The 15,551-nt window shown below is 27.7% G+C and overlaps 1 protein-coding gene across 1 annotated transcript in view; it reads left to right on the top strand.

The window, feature by feature from the left end:
• Positions 1 to 15,551, top strand: part of Gat (sodium- and chloride-dependent GABA transporter) — an 82,357-nt gene that overhangs the window by 34,982 nt on the left and 31,824 nt on the right. Inside the window, exon 2 of the mRNA XM_087155399.1 lies at positions 11,452 to 11,583. Within this exon, the coding sequence (XP_087011525.1) occupies positions 11,452 to 11,583 (132 nt within the window). The remainder of the gene's footprint in view (positions 1 to 11,451; positions 11,584 to 15,551) is intronic.

Below are 15,551 nucleotides of genomic sequence, written 5' to 3'. Positions count from 1 at the left end.
TTCTGTGAAACATATTTATTTTGCTTTTTGTAATATGAAGTTGAAGCAAAGTAACTTTCGCGTTTAAAGTATGCTAAGAGAAATGCTCTTTAGCATATAAATTAAATTGTGTTAACAACATAATTTATTTCTTAATCTGTGAAGAAGACGTTCCATTCTCGGTGGAAGGTGTAAAATAGTCATAATTCAAATTGAAACCTTAACATTTCTAATATTATTGGTATTTATGCCTTTTTAATAGTAGTTTTTAATAGTTACTCTGTTAGAGATTTTGAATTGTCTTGAAACATGATATCGTTCTTATTTGCTGCAAACTTAATAAGGTACTACGTTGAGCTATATTATCGTACTTCTAAGACTTGATTACTCAATATATATGCACTGTTAGAATTTTCATTCTAAAATTACGGTAAATTTGTCCATCCAATTAACCTTAAAGTTAACGGCAAAGTACATTTTTTCCTTTACTGGTTTGAAACAGTTTACAACTAGTATGGTTAAAAAAAACACGAATGCAAAATTATGTTTTTTTTAGCCCTTTGCAGCTAGCATGGTTTAAAAAAAGTAAAGCAGGAAATGTTACTGGACATTGAGGCTAGGCTTTCTGTAAGGTAATGGGCATTGAAGTTAGACAGTCCAGGATCGAAAATTGGGCACTGGAAACTCTTTATGTGTTGAAGAGAATGGAGGAAATATTGTGGTGTAACGCTGGGACTCAAATCCCTGTTCTGTCAGTCATAAGATAGGCGTATTAGCCCTTTCAGCTATATTATGTACCTAGCAGCGAGGAACTAAGTGGCTTCGTTAGGTGGACCTAATTGGTGTGATAAAATTCTGGTTGTTTATCCTTATTAGGTGAAAGTAGTTTAATAAACGGTTTTTCTTTCAATTAACTGTTTGAACACCATCTTATTGACTGCTTTGTTTGAATATGGTAAAATAACAATTAAATAAATTGTTATTTAACAATTTTTTTAAGTATATTTTAATAGTGTGGTTCAACTTGAATGGTTACTTGATTCAATTTGTAGTTTTATTAAGATTGCAGAAAAATTTTAAGATTGCTGCAAAATTGGTAAAAAATGTTCTTTACCGTAAACGCTAAGGTTAATCGGATGGACAAAGTGCTGCCGGTTATTATACAATAATTTTAGGAAAAAAATTCTAGCAGTGCTCATAATTCAGCAAGAGCAAATTCTACCGTCCTTTCAGTCGAAATTACCAAAATTTTAACCGATGCTCATGATCCTGTAGCTCCAATGATCTTTCAATAAAATTATTACGCTGCAGCACTAATATGTATGAAAGAAAAAATCTACCAGTCACAAAATGAGCACAAGTTACAGAGTTAAGAAAGTGAATCATCAAATTTTCTCAAATAAATTTTTTTTTCTCCCTCTTTCGCTATTACCTTATTCTCTGTTTTACCTAATTTTATTATAATCAGCAACAAAAAAAGCATATTACAATATAATGTAGATAAATTATATCATAACTAATTAATTAATGATGAATTTCGCACATATTGCACTTTTCATAGTTAATATGTCTACCATAGTTGTGCTAAGAATTGAATGATATTAATTATAAAACCCAATACAATAATTAACTATTTTCTGAATAAACATATCCGTTTTTAAAAAAATTCGGAAAACCATAAGAATCTGACCATAAACCATACGAACCAACCATAAGAATTCGAAAGCATTGTTTACCCAGCTATAATAATCTCAGAAATGTAAAAAAAAGGTGACATTCGCAATCTTTTAAAGGGAACAATAATGTTTTCAAATATCAAACGAACAAAAAAATTCCTATTTAATATAGAAAATATAGAAATTCTCAATGTTTTGCAGCATCGATTATTTGTATGTATTACCCAGAACATCAAAAACAAATCAAAAGAATCGCATAATTGGTTTATTTAATACCAAATTGGTCTCACAATTTTCTAAAATATGGCATCTTTTTCATCAAATAATTAGATACAAAATGAAATTATTAGACATGTGATGACGGAACAAAATTATACGTAAAACTTTTTTTTCTCTTAATGCTCTTTTCTTACTTTACTCTTAATGGATATCGATCATTATGCGAATTTTGTATTAAATACAGTATTATGTAACTAATATTTATTTATTTATTTATTTATATAATATAAGTAAATTTTATAAGTAATATATATATATATATATATATATATATATATATATATATATTTGGGATTTCATGGTGTTTTTATTTTTGTTTTAATTTTAAGCCTTTTTTTCTGAGCAATATCTTTTTACGTTCTAGAATATTATTTTTTTTGCTGGCATTGGGTAGTATTTTCAAAAGAATTTTTTTAAAATTACTTTACCTTTTATAAAATGACACCAACCTTGAATTGAACCTTGAAAAAAAGTTCAAAATGTCAAAATGCAAACAAATTGTTGTAAAAGAATTTTTCCATTGCGTAATAAGTTATCCTTTCCCAATTTGTGTTGATTTTGATAGTTTGAAGTATTTGAAACTTCATGGCTCGCTTTAAGTTTGCCAGAAATCACTTTGTTAATACTTTAAATTATAAGTTATTTATGGAGGTAAAACAGAGTTTGTGATGAAAAGTTTCACCTATGATTTAGCGTCCTCTTAAACATTTATTTTAAACTTTAATAATAATTGCATCTCGATTTCTCTTAACAAACGTATTTTGATACAATTATATAAAGAAATTAGAAAAAAAATTATGTTTCAAATGGAAATACTTTGCTATGTATAATGAAGTGTTTATATTCTTCAAAGGTTGCTTTGATGTTTTAAAAAACATTTATTGTTTTTTTAGATGCCATGTAGGGGGAATTTTTTGTTTTTCAAAATCCAAATTCTCATAAGGAGTCTTTTATAGTAAGAAAAATTTCTATTTACGAAACAATATTGCTTAATTTAAATTTTTTTTTCATTTTAAAGTAAGTTACTTCGTTTTAATTACTCATAAGAAAAGATTTTCATTTTAATGAATCACCTGTTTCATTTCATGCTCAGCCTAGAAATAGTCTTTAAATATTTAATGTAAAGGAAACAATTTTGGCTATTAACTTCATTTTTGCTTGCCAAAGGTTGAGTCAATTAATCTCAGCATTTGGTGCAGGAAGAGCAATTTTTATTTTTGCACGAAGGCCACCGTGACTTTTTCTTTTTTTTCCTTTTTAATTTCTTTTCTTTTGAACAGCTCCTGAAATCTTTCTGTTTTATTCTAATTTCTGCTCCATGTAAGAAAAGGGCAATAGATGTTTTATTGTATAAATTTTAACTGTGTTATTTATTTTTCTTCATCTACCTTGCTTTTAAAAATAAATTTTTTTTAAATTCAATTTATTATTTGTTCCTTTATTTTATTTACTTAAATTTTAGGCAAAAAAATTTCCATTACAGTTTTTTACTGCATTTCACTTTTTCCGTTACCTTTTTTACATAAGAAACCACTCAAATTAATACGATTTTCTACTTTCGCAATTTTTGCTCTCGTATATTAAAATAAATTGCCTAAACTGAAATTTAAAGTAAAAAATGCACGAAACTTTTTAAAACAAAATCTTTTTCAAAACGAAGAGAAAAATTACGAGAGTTCATCCAAATTATAGAGGAAAGGCACTTTGTATGCTATAATTTTCTAATTTTCGCCCTCCCAACTGTAGCCAAAAGAGATGGAAACCTTAACCCAAAACAATCTAAGCGCATGTGAAGGTTGTGTGATAGAATTATTCAATTGGCTGGCTGCACTGTTAGAAATTCCTCGAAAAAATGGTCAATTAACAATTTATTTAATTAACAATTTATTTAATTAACAATTTATTTAATTTTAATTGTTCATTTAATTTTAATTGCATTAACAAATTAATACTATTAAATTACAATATTCAAACAAAACATTCAAATAACCATAAATAAAATGGTAATCAAACTGTTAACAGTGAGAAAAACCGTTTAGTAACTACTTTCACCTAATACGGTTAAACAACAAAACTTTTATCCCACCAACTAAACCCACCTAACGAAGCCACTTAATCCTCTGAAGTTGGGTACATATTATGGCCAAGAGATCTAATCTGAGTGCCTCATAACCGACAAAACTGGGGGTCGAGTCCCGGCTTTGACACCACATTCCCTTCAGCTCATGAAATGTTTCCAGTGTCCTGCAGTCCCCAATTTGTGTCCTACAATCTCCAATGACCATTACCTAACGAAAAGCCTAGCTCCTATGTCCAGTAGTTTTGAAACCATGCTAGTTATAAATAGAAAAAAATCGTATAGTTTTGCATTTATGTACTAGTTGTAAACGGTTTCAAAGCCGGAAAAAAGAAATTTAACTCTCAAATTAAGAAATTTAACTTTATCTCACATTAGGACACCCTTTCTAGATTTTGAAGGCTTGTTAAAATATTTTAATTTTTAAGAAAATACCAGGACTGTAGAATTGGAATTGAGAGATCGAAGTTGAATAAAATTTTGCAGGAGTCGGCACTGACTCCCGTTAGTTTGTTCCGGTAGGTTAACCTTTTGACGCAGATGGGACCCCGGTGTTCCTTTAATATATATACTTTTTCTAACTTTCTAATTACAAACAAAAAACAAATTCGAGTATTTTTTATTATAAAAAGCAATCTAATTGCTACTAAAAGAATTATTACATTATCGGAATTATATTTGTACTTAAATATAAAATTAAAAAAAGTAGTTTAACATTTATCTTTTCATTCATATTCAAAATTCATTAATTATTGATTTTGTAAATCAAAGAAATTTCAATGATGAATAATTTTTTCTCTTTGATCCAAATAACTGCAACTAAGTGAAAATTTGAAAAATTATTGTTTAGAAGTGAACCACGTTTGAAAAATTTTACCTTTAACGCCGAAAAATACACCACGGTGTATTTCATAACCATAAATTATTAAAATTCTAAAGATAATATTTTTCACTTATTTTGACCTAATTTAATACAAACGAAATGAAAAAGAGTAAAAATTTATTTAATAAAAATTCTGTGTCAGAGGATTAAAAGATAAAAAAATTCTTTTTTGATATGAAAAATATTATTTCGACAAATTATTTAAAAAGTATCCCTCGAATGAGTATTGTGACAGTTATTAAATTATAACTCATCAAAAACTTAATTAGGCGCATTTGAACGTCTTTTAGCCTATGTTTGACTGAGCTACTGAAAAAGAAAACAGTAGGCTGTAGAAGGGATTGAAACAAAGATATCAATAAATGTAATATTAATAAGATATCTTTCACTTCCTAAATTTCAAAACCCATTTTTATTTCGCTTTACTTATTTAGATAATAAAACAAATATAAGAATTAATTTAATATACCAGTTTAATAGTTTCCCAGTTCAAGGATGTTCACTAAATTTCTTTATCATGTAACGTTTATATTTATGCGAGTTTGCTCAATTAATTTGCAAAATTAAAATACTTTTGCAAATATATTTTTTAAAATTCATTCAGTTGGAGCATTAAAACTGTTTAAAATATTAACTGTTAAGTTATGTTATTAAAATGTAACTTCAAATAAAGTACCTTTTTTCCAATCGAACATAAAGAAATAAAAATATAGAATTTGAAATTAATATTTATTTAGTAATCATTTTCCTGGGATTCAGTGGAAGTTTAATCGACTATAGTCGGACTCGAGCTTTAAGGAAAGTCCAGAGTCGGAGTCAAACATTTAATCCGACTCAAAAGATCTGGATAAAACTGCACTGCTTTTAAGTTATGCAAATTCGACATTTTCCCGATGTTTTACACTGATCATATATACATTATATGTAGTAATAAGGGACATCAAAATAATCTTTATGTTCTAATCTTAATTTTTAAAAGAATGTCTCAAATTAGAAACTTTTCTTCTACTACTTAGAAACAACTAGGTGAGAAAGAGTTAGTCATAAAGAATATAATTTTTGTAAGAATATAATTTTTGAACTTTCACAGAAACATATGAGCTATTCTCCAGAAAGGGTGATATTTGTGTGATTTGTCTTTACTCAATTTAATTTCTTAACGAACATTTTTCTTTTTTTCAAAAAACACTATTGAAGCTTTCAAATGATAATTTTAAAGAGCATAAAAATTTTTCCTTAAATATCATGACTAACAGTACAGTTTGATTGTCTAAAATTGCATGTCTGTCCTCCGTTCATCTTAAATAAACTTTCAAAGTAATTAAAAAAAAAAACTATGTTAAAAATTCATTGTAATATTTTGTTGCTAAATGTTGAGTTTATTAGAATTGTATAGTTTATTTCCATTAGTATTTTCATAAAATTCATCTGAAAAATGCTGTAGCTTAAATTGCTTGTCACTACTGTCCCTAACTACAATATAAAGAAGAGTTTCTTAAAATTGAGCAAAAATGTGCTAAAATAGCTATAAAAAAAGTCGAATTTGAAAACCCCATGCATTCAAAATTGAAACAGCATATACTCATTTTTGACCAAAATGCATAGTTTAAAAACTGATGTGGGGGATTTATGAGAGAAATGTTCGTTGACGATCGGCAGAATTTCTCCGGGCTTGCAGTAAGATATTGTTATTACCATATCTGTTCAACTCAGTCCTGGAAGCGTTAGTAAGTTGCAGATATAAAATATATTGCCACAGCAATGACGCATAATGATATACTAATTTCCAATTTCAATGATACAAGTTGCAATTTGCAAAATATGGTTCAAATAGCTTAATCAGGAGATCTTTAATTTTAATCTCACCTTTTGCTTATTTTGCTATAACTTGAAAAATTTCAAGAGAATGGATTATATATAGCTTCCTAACTTTCCAAGTACTGCGGTGTACAACTATGGTGGCTAGAGCATCCTACTACATACCCGGAGGTCCTCTATTTGAATCTCGCCGACAGTCAACGATTATCTCTCTCAGATATTTCTCAGTTCACATCATTTTTGAGACTATGCATTTTGGTTACAAAATGAGTATATGCTGTTTGTTTTTTTAAAGCATAGGGTTTTCAAATTCAACTGTTATTTGTTTTGGAGTTATTCTAACAAGTTTTTGCTCAATTTTGGGAAACTTTCTTTACTATATATAAATATTATTAAATTGACCAATGGTAAATATTTAATCTAAAAGTTAAATAATTTTCATAGAAATCAGCTTTAAAATAAAAATATTTTTATCTGTGATCACTATTGTACTCCTTCTATACGTTACTTTATTTTAATAAATTAGTTTATAATTTAAAACTAATACTATTTCAAAAGAAAAATTGAAAAGCACATACGACGAGGTAATTTAGCAGATTTAGGCAATTTATTTTTCAAGTTATTTTTTTTGTACCTGTTACTACCGTTTTCTTTAAATGATATAAATATTCTTTTTTTTTATTTCTATAAAAATTAGTTGCCTCACAAAATATTGAGAATAAAAGTAACATTAAAGTGTGTTACAAAAATATGTTTCATTATAACCAATACTGAGTACTACCAATTTCAGAACTAGTACTTCATAAATCATGTTTTATACTCTTGAATATCACATTTCTTGAAGAATCACTCGCCTACACTAAATTATCTCTTGTTTCCTATATAGAGTAACAAAATATTTAAATACGTATACAACATTAATATATATATATATATCCAATCTTTCTATCCAATTGTACAGACTGACTTTTAAATTAATTTCCCTATGAATGATTTTTTTTTTTTTTTTTTTAAGTTTGCTAATTTAATCAATCCGTTAAACTTTATTATTATTATTTCAATTTTATTACATTTTTACTAATTGTTTCTCATAGATGGCAACACTAATATTTTACATAAAAATTTTTTTTCTTCTTCTTCGATGAAATATATATATATATTTTAATTTTATTTTATTCGATTCAAGCTATAAGCACAACTTCCAATATTTTACATCTTCGCGATTTTTGTTAACTGTTTTATTATTGTACTTTTAAACCTAAACCGCGTTTTAATTCACGACGGTAAGTTTGATTTCTTTTTACATTTTTCTTTTAATTCATGATTTTTTACAACATAAGGTTTTTGCGATATCGACACATATAAAGAATAATTTTTATCTTAGGATAATTATTCTTTATTCAGAAATATCGCATTTATAGCAATAGATGTGTCTTGATAACGACTATTTGCTTTTACCATTCTTGTTTCTCTAAAATTTAGTTTTTTACTCATGTTAATTTGTGTTTATATATATATATATATATATATATATATATATATATATATATATATATATATATATATATATATATATATATATATATATATATATATATATATATATATATATATATATATATATATATATATATATATATATATATATATACACTACCGGTCAAAAGTTTGCGAAAATTTTGAAATCTGCAAAAAAAAGTTCTAAATTCAAATGTTCATAGAACTGCGAAAAATCATTCAAATGGCATGAAAATTTGATATGTTCTAAGGTGAACTCTCTACAGTTAGTTACATATAATCAAATTGCAATACTTTGTTTTTTGCGAACTGAATCCAGCTTTTCATCATGAGTTGTTTCTATGGTGAAAAAAGTTGTTACGTTTGAACACTTGCCAAACTTGCAAAAAAAATTTTTTGTGCTTTCTGTTAATAGAAAATAGTTATTTGAACAGTTCTATGTTAGTCCTCAAAATTTCAAATCGATTTGATTTTTTTTGACGAAGTTATAGAATTTTGAAAAACATGTGTACTTTTCTCGATTTTTAAGCATTCCACATTTACGGTCCTTTGGTCTATACATCTTCGACCAAAGAACTTTTTAATTTTAATGTTTTCTATATTTTCAAATAATTAATATTGATTATAAAACAAATATTCTTATTTATTATTGTAATTATTGTTACTACAAGGAACTTATTATGAATATAATTAAAACAATATCTCATAGATGTCACATTTCATCTAAAATTTGTTTGTTCTTGCAAACGATGCTCTGATATTTGAATCGAAGTCAGTTATGGGACATTTTACAACAGGAATGGAACTCTATATCACTTGAAGTGATTAATGGTTTATTAGAACGAATGCTATGCATATGTAAGGCTATAATAAAAGCAAAAGGTGGATGGTTCGAGGAATCTAAGATTTAAATGTTAATTTAATTACAAAATACGAATAAGAATATGTTAAATATTTGACCTGTTGTAAATAAAATAGTTTAATAAAAATGCAAATTTTTTATACTATTGTTATTATTTTTTTAGAATTATTTATGTAATTATTGTTATAACTTTTTAATTTAATTTAATATAAAGTAAAAATGTCACAACAAAACTAATACAGGTAAGCAATAAATATAAACAATAAATATAAACAATAATAATTACAATAATGAATAAGAGTATTTGTTTTATGATAAATATTAATTATTTGAAAATATAGAAACATAAAGATTAAAAAGTTCTTTGATAGAAGATGTATAGACCAGAAGACTGCATATGTGGAATGCTCAAAAATCGAGAGAAGTACACATGTTTTTCAAAATTCTATAACTTCGTCAAAAAAAATCAAATCGATTTGAAATTTTGAGGGCTTACGTAGAACTGTTCAAATAACTATTTTCTATTAACAGAAAGTACAAAAAATATATTTTGCAAGTTTGGCAAGTGTTCAAACTTAACAACTTTTTTCACCATAAAAACAATCCGTGATGAAAAGCTGGATTCAGTTCGCAAAAAACAAAGTATTGCAATTTGATCATATGTAACTAACAGTAGAGGGTTCACTTCAGAACATATCAAATTTTCATGCCATTTGAATGATTTTTCGCAGTTCTATGAACATTTGAATTTAGGCCTTTTCTTTGCAGATTTAAAAATTTTCGCAAACTTTTGACCGGTAGTGTATATATATATATATATTCATGTAACGACAATACGAGCTGTATGTCAAGGAGCATTCTTGCTGTAAATATCCATTCCTGGCAGGGTAAACTATTTACATAACAGGATGTACTTGATCTGCGATAACACTTGGACATTCAGACGTTGTTCCTCAGAAATCAAAGAATCCATGCAATTCCAAGAAAATATCCCCAAACCATAACACTGCCTCCACCAGCTTGAAGTGTTGTGGCGATGCCGTTTGGTTCCATACTTTCCTGCTGTTTTCGTCATATTTGAACCCTGTCATCTACATGGTGTAGTTAAAAACACAATCCGTCAAACCACTTGACCCCTTTTCAGTCATCTACTGTCCAATCCTTATGCTCCTTTGCAAACTGGAGACTTCTGCTCTAGTTGAAGGCTGGCAGCAGAGGCTTTCAAACAGATCGTTGGCTCTCATAGCATATGCGGTGTAATGTGCGGTGCACGGTTCATTCAGAAATGTTTGCAGTTTCACATTCATTAAGATTCTCCGCTATTTGACGTACTGTTGCTCTTTTGGTGCACTGGACAACTCTGGCAAGTCTCCTTTCAGCTAGCGCATTCAGTAGCTTATGACAACTACAAGCCTGACGTTGAGATATGGTTTTCTGCTTGGTAGTCCACTTTCTGTACACATTAATAACTGTTGCTCTCGAATACTTCACAAGAGCAGTTGTTTTGGTGATACTGGTTTCGACGCCTTGAGCGCCTACAATCATTCCACATTCAAACTCAGTTAGTCACATTTTTTGCCAATATCTTAGCGCGTTACACAGTGCAATTAATAGTTCACTTGCCTTGCATTCCCTTTTCGTAGCTATCTCGCCCTCTAAAGGCAACACTGTGACGCATTAGTTCATTTTGCATAAAATTGTCAGGTGGTCATAATAATTCAGCCACTCAGGATATATATATATATATATATATATATATATATATATATATATATATATATATATATATATATATATATATATATATATATATATATATATATATATATATATATATATATATATATATATATATATATATATATATATATATATATATATATATATATAACACGTGGTAATGAAATCGAAAAAAATTGATTCGAAATGTAACGAAGGAAAGATTGGACTAAAAATATCAATACGCGTTTGCCTGCGGGGAGAAACATAGAGTAGTTTGAAGGTAATTATTAGAAACCCCTCTAAGTTTTGTTAGGCAATGAAACATGTTTTGATGTTTTTAGTCATAATTTTATCAGTGGTGAATAGTTAGATCTGTAAATAGTTTTTGTCTCTTCCCTACTTAAGTATTAATTTGCAATCGCTAATGTGTATACTTTTGGTATTTCACTGTATGCAAGGATTATAAAGATATACGGCAACTGCAGTCATTATCAAACTACCTGTGTAATACATATTTACATTAACGCATCTGTAAAATGCATGACTTTTTCAGTTCAACTTAAAATTTGGATAATTTATTTTATAATCCTGTGTTTACTTTTCAAGCCTTACAATGCTTTCTATTTTTTATTTGCAGGTGCCTTCCTAATACCATATCTACTTACACTTTTTCTAGCTGGTATTCCTACATTTTTATTAGAAACATCATTAGGCCAATTTTTAAGCATTGGAGGGCTAGGGGTATGGAAAATATGTCCACTTTTCAAAGGTAAGTAAATTTTGTTAGCAATTTAAAAGCTCGTTTACTACTATTCGTTTTTTTGACTCGATATACAAAAATTTTCGTCTATAAAATAAGAAAAAAAAATTCTTATATGGTTACTTTAAATATATAACTGAAAGAATCCTGAACTTTTGATATGCGTTTCACAAAAGGCAATAAATAATTTTTTTGGCTGAAAAAAAAAACACTTTTTTTTCGCAATTATGCTATTATACGTATACATAAATGTATTACGTATAAATTGTCGGACGTGGAAGTTTGGTGGGAAGGCTCAGGCGTTTTCCACTTTGTCTGAGACTGGGCGAATATTATGAGGCATTTCTACAACGGCCATTAAAAAGATGAGGACTTGAAAAAGAGAATTATGTGCTTGGCCTTGGGTTAGTGGTTTGTACTATGTATATAAAGTGTGATCCGTGAAGACCCCACTTAAATGTTTTGTATTTCTGATACATCGAAAAATGTTTTGTGATTTATAATATTTCAGGAATAACTTTTATTTATCAAATATCTTTTTGTAATTTAATCCTATAAAGGTATTTTAAAATTGGTCTCTTTAACAGGCCCGTAGAAAAGCATTCCTCTTATGTCAGGAAAAATCCCACTTATAATAAAAAAAAAAATAGAGCACTATGTGATTTAATGACAAAGCCCTCCTCAGCTCTGATGGTAAACGCAACAGAATCGCATGTGTTGCTGCTGGAATTTGATTTATAATTTTACTATTTTGTTACTGCAAATTTTGCTATAACAAATTTCAAAGGTTACGCAATAAAAAAGTTACAAATATCACAAATCCCTTTTAACTTTTTTCTTTATAAAAATATTGCTTATTAGAAACGTTTTGCATTTTGAATTAAGTATTTTTACAACTAATAAATATAAATGTGCTCATTTACATATGGTCATTAAGCTAATGAAGTTTGAAAAAATATATAATATATACTAAATATAAAATATATACTTCTACTAAATTTATACGTCCTTTATAACTGCTTTTGTAACATCAACTGAATGCTTTACTTACGAATATATTTTCCTTTTCAATTTCAATGAATAATGCGGAATTATGTTTCTTGAAAATTCTTGAAAAAGAAAATTTTATGTAATTTCTTCAATATTTTAATTCTGCATGTCGCTCGTTGGCTGTAATAGTGGCACAACTAAAAAAACACGCGATTTGGATTAAGAACAGGTGTAAATATGAAAATACACATTCTATAAGCAGCAATACTAGCACAACTCATAATTTAACTTGAAGGTAATCTTCATTTAAGCAAGCGAAAGCATTTCTTATGCATTTTTCTAAGCAATGAAAACTTTAAACCCACTTATCTCAAAACATGATTTTTTGAGTAGTGCCGCTATTGCAGCCCATGAGCGATGTTATCTCTGTTTAAAAATGTTTTAAAGCAATTCAAAAATGCTTTCATTTTTAAATATTCTATTCAATAGGAATAATTATGTGTTGAATTAAATATTAAATAAGTTTAATAAAATGCATTAAATGTTCCTAAAATAGCCGATCAGGGGACCGAATGGTTAGCGCGCCTGACTGCGGAGCCGATGGTTGCGGGTTCGAATCCCGCTCAGGACATGGATGTTTCGTTTTCTCTCTCTGTGTTCTATCTCCTTTCTTCTGTGATAATTAGTCTACTGCAATTTTAAATATTAGTCATAGGCTTTTCAGATAATTGTTCGTCACAAATGCTTGTTTTTTAGTAAATGAGCAAAGCATTTATTTAAAGTTTCAAAGGCTACTAAAAGAAGAAACGTGCTTCAAAATGTTGAGTCTATCACTTATTTTTGCAGAAATTTCCTTGTACTTTATAAAATTAATGTTTAGTGCGCAAAAAATAAACGAACCACCCTAAATGACTTTTGATCTAGTAATCGGATCTTCACGTTCTAGGACTCAATCTAAATGGTTCGAAGGGGCAATTTCAAATATATTAATTAATTAGTACAGACGATATTTTAAATTATAAAATCAGACACAAAAACATACTTTCTCAGAATAAACATAGCTTTTCCTTTTTACGGATTTAGACCCTCAAAATATAGGGAGCGATCCATAGTTTGGACCTCATAGTGTTAATTTTATTTTCTGTGCAATCCGCCATAACTCGAGAACTTTTTAAGCGAATTGAAAAATGTTTGCACACAATTATAAAATATACACACAATTATATCCAAAGATAATTCCATGCAAAAATGAATTTTAGTTAATATTTATTATTTTTTATTATTTTAGCTAATAATACTCGAAAAAATTTTAAATTGTAAGGTAAACAATTTTTTGAATCATCCTAAAGAAATCAAGTTTGGATGGCAAGATACAAAATTTGAGAGTAATCGGTCGAATAGTTCATGAGAAATCAAATTTTAAAAGTAAGACTTTTTTTAAAATTCTACTTTTTTTAGTATTTACGTATCAGAAAAATACACTTTTTGACTAAGCATTCAGGAAAGCTTAGTTTTTTGTTTGACGTCAGCAAAATCTTGCAACTAGTCTTTTTTTTTTTAAAGTTACGCTCTTAGTTTCTGTTCTTAGTCATACAGTGGACTGTTGGACCTGGCTCTTTTTCAGTTGAACTTTCCTTATTAACTAATTGTAGTAGATGCCTAGATAATGAACAAATCATCTTCTTCAAAATTATTTTTGCTTGGTATATTAACAGTAAGGCATTAGTAAATAGCATCCCTCATTATATAGCAACGTGTCTGAACATAAAAATAGGTTGGGCTGTTAGGATATATTGCAACAATTTGGAGAGCTTGGGTCAAAGTATAAGCTATGTCCTGATTAGTGAGAATGTTTCTTTAATATTTTTTTTCCTTTTTTTTAAAAATTTTTTAAAAAAAAAACTAATGAAGTTAAAAATTAATGTGGTGTCTGCTGTTGTTTAGAAAATGGTTTAATTATTAAAATCATTTAGACCATAAAAATAAAATTGGTAATCCTATTACATCAATCTGGAGATCTAATTTGCCACAATTTCTACTTCGATTAAAGTAGCCTCGAAAATATAATTATTACGCATTGTCTTGATAAATAAAAATGTTTTTTTAATTATGAGAAAAGAGAAAAAACTATTGCGATTTTATTATATCTCATATTTACTAATACTGTTTTCGCTTTTCTAGAACAACAGAAGGCACAGTTATATGTTTACTTAGTTAAATATTACACTATCTACTATATTTTTTGCACAGCCACCACAAAAACACATCATTTACCAATAACAGAAATAATTCCTTTTTATTTTTTACTGCTAAAAAATTCAAAATTTAATAATTCAATTGGCAACCTAAAAAACTAACACTCTTTTTTTTGATATTCAAGCTAAAGTGCAATATAATACATTTAGGATAAAATTATAATGAATTATGAATTTTTTTTTCAGAATGGTCATAATAAGATCTTTTAGTATAATAATAATAATTTAATTTTAATCGAATACTTCTCCTTTTCTTAAGAAAAATATTGGACAAATTTTTAATTGATTGTATCTTATTATATTTCATTTTGAATTGTTTTACCATAAATTTGAATGACCTCAGAATGTTGCTATGATTAAGGACTAGTAGATCAACGGAAATCGTTATGCTTTGGTTCATAGATAACAGAAATTTAAAAATAATTAAAATCGCCTCTTTTTTAATAATGATAACTCGTTTGCTATAAAAAAAAGTAATTTATTGATCTTTAAAATTTCCTGCAGCTAAATCTACGGAAAGGTCTGATTAATACATCGTTTTGTCTAAGTTTTGAGAGCTGAATCATTATACCTTCATGCAGCTGAATCATTATTTCCGTAATGTTAAACAGCGTCATATTTAAGGAGTATTTTCTAAAAATTGACACAATAATCAAACTTGATACATTTTATAGCAAGAATTGTACACTTTTTTGACTAAATTAATCAGATATTTTATATATATATATATAT

Source organism: Parasteatoda tepidariorum, chromosome 11, assembly GCF_982258835.1.
Source record: "Parasteatoda tepidariorum strain Cologne lab strain chromosome 11, Ptep-v5.0, whole genome shotgun sequence".
In the NCBI taxonomy this organism is placed as follows: domain Eukaryota; kingdom Metazoa; phylum Arthropoda; class Arachnida; order Araneae; family Theridiidae; genus Parasteatoda; species Parasteatoda tepidariorum.
Note: the sequence above shows the minus strand (reverse complement) of the source record. Positions and strands in the feature narration are given on the sequence as shown.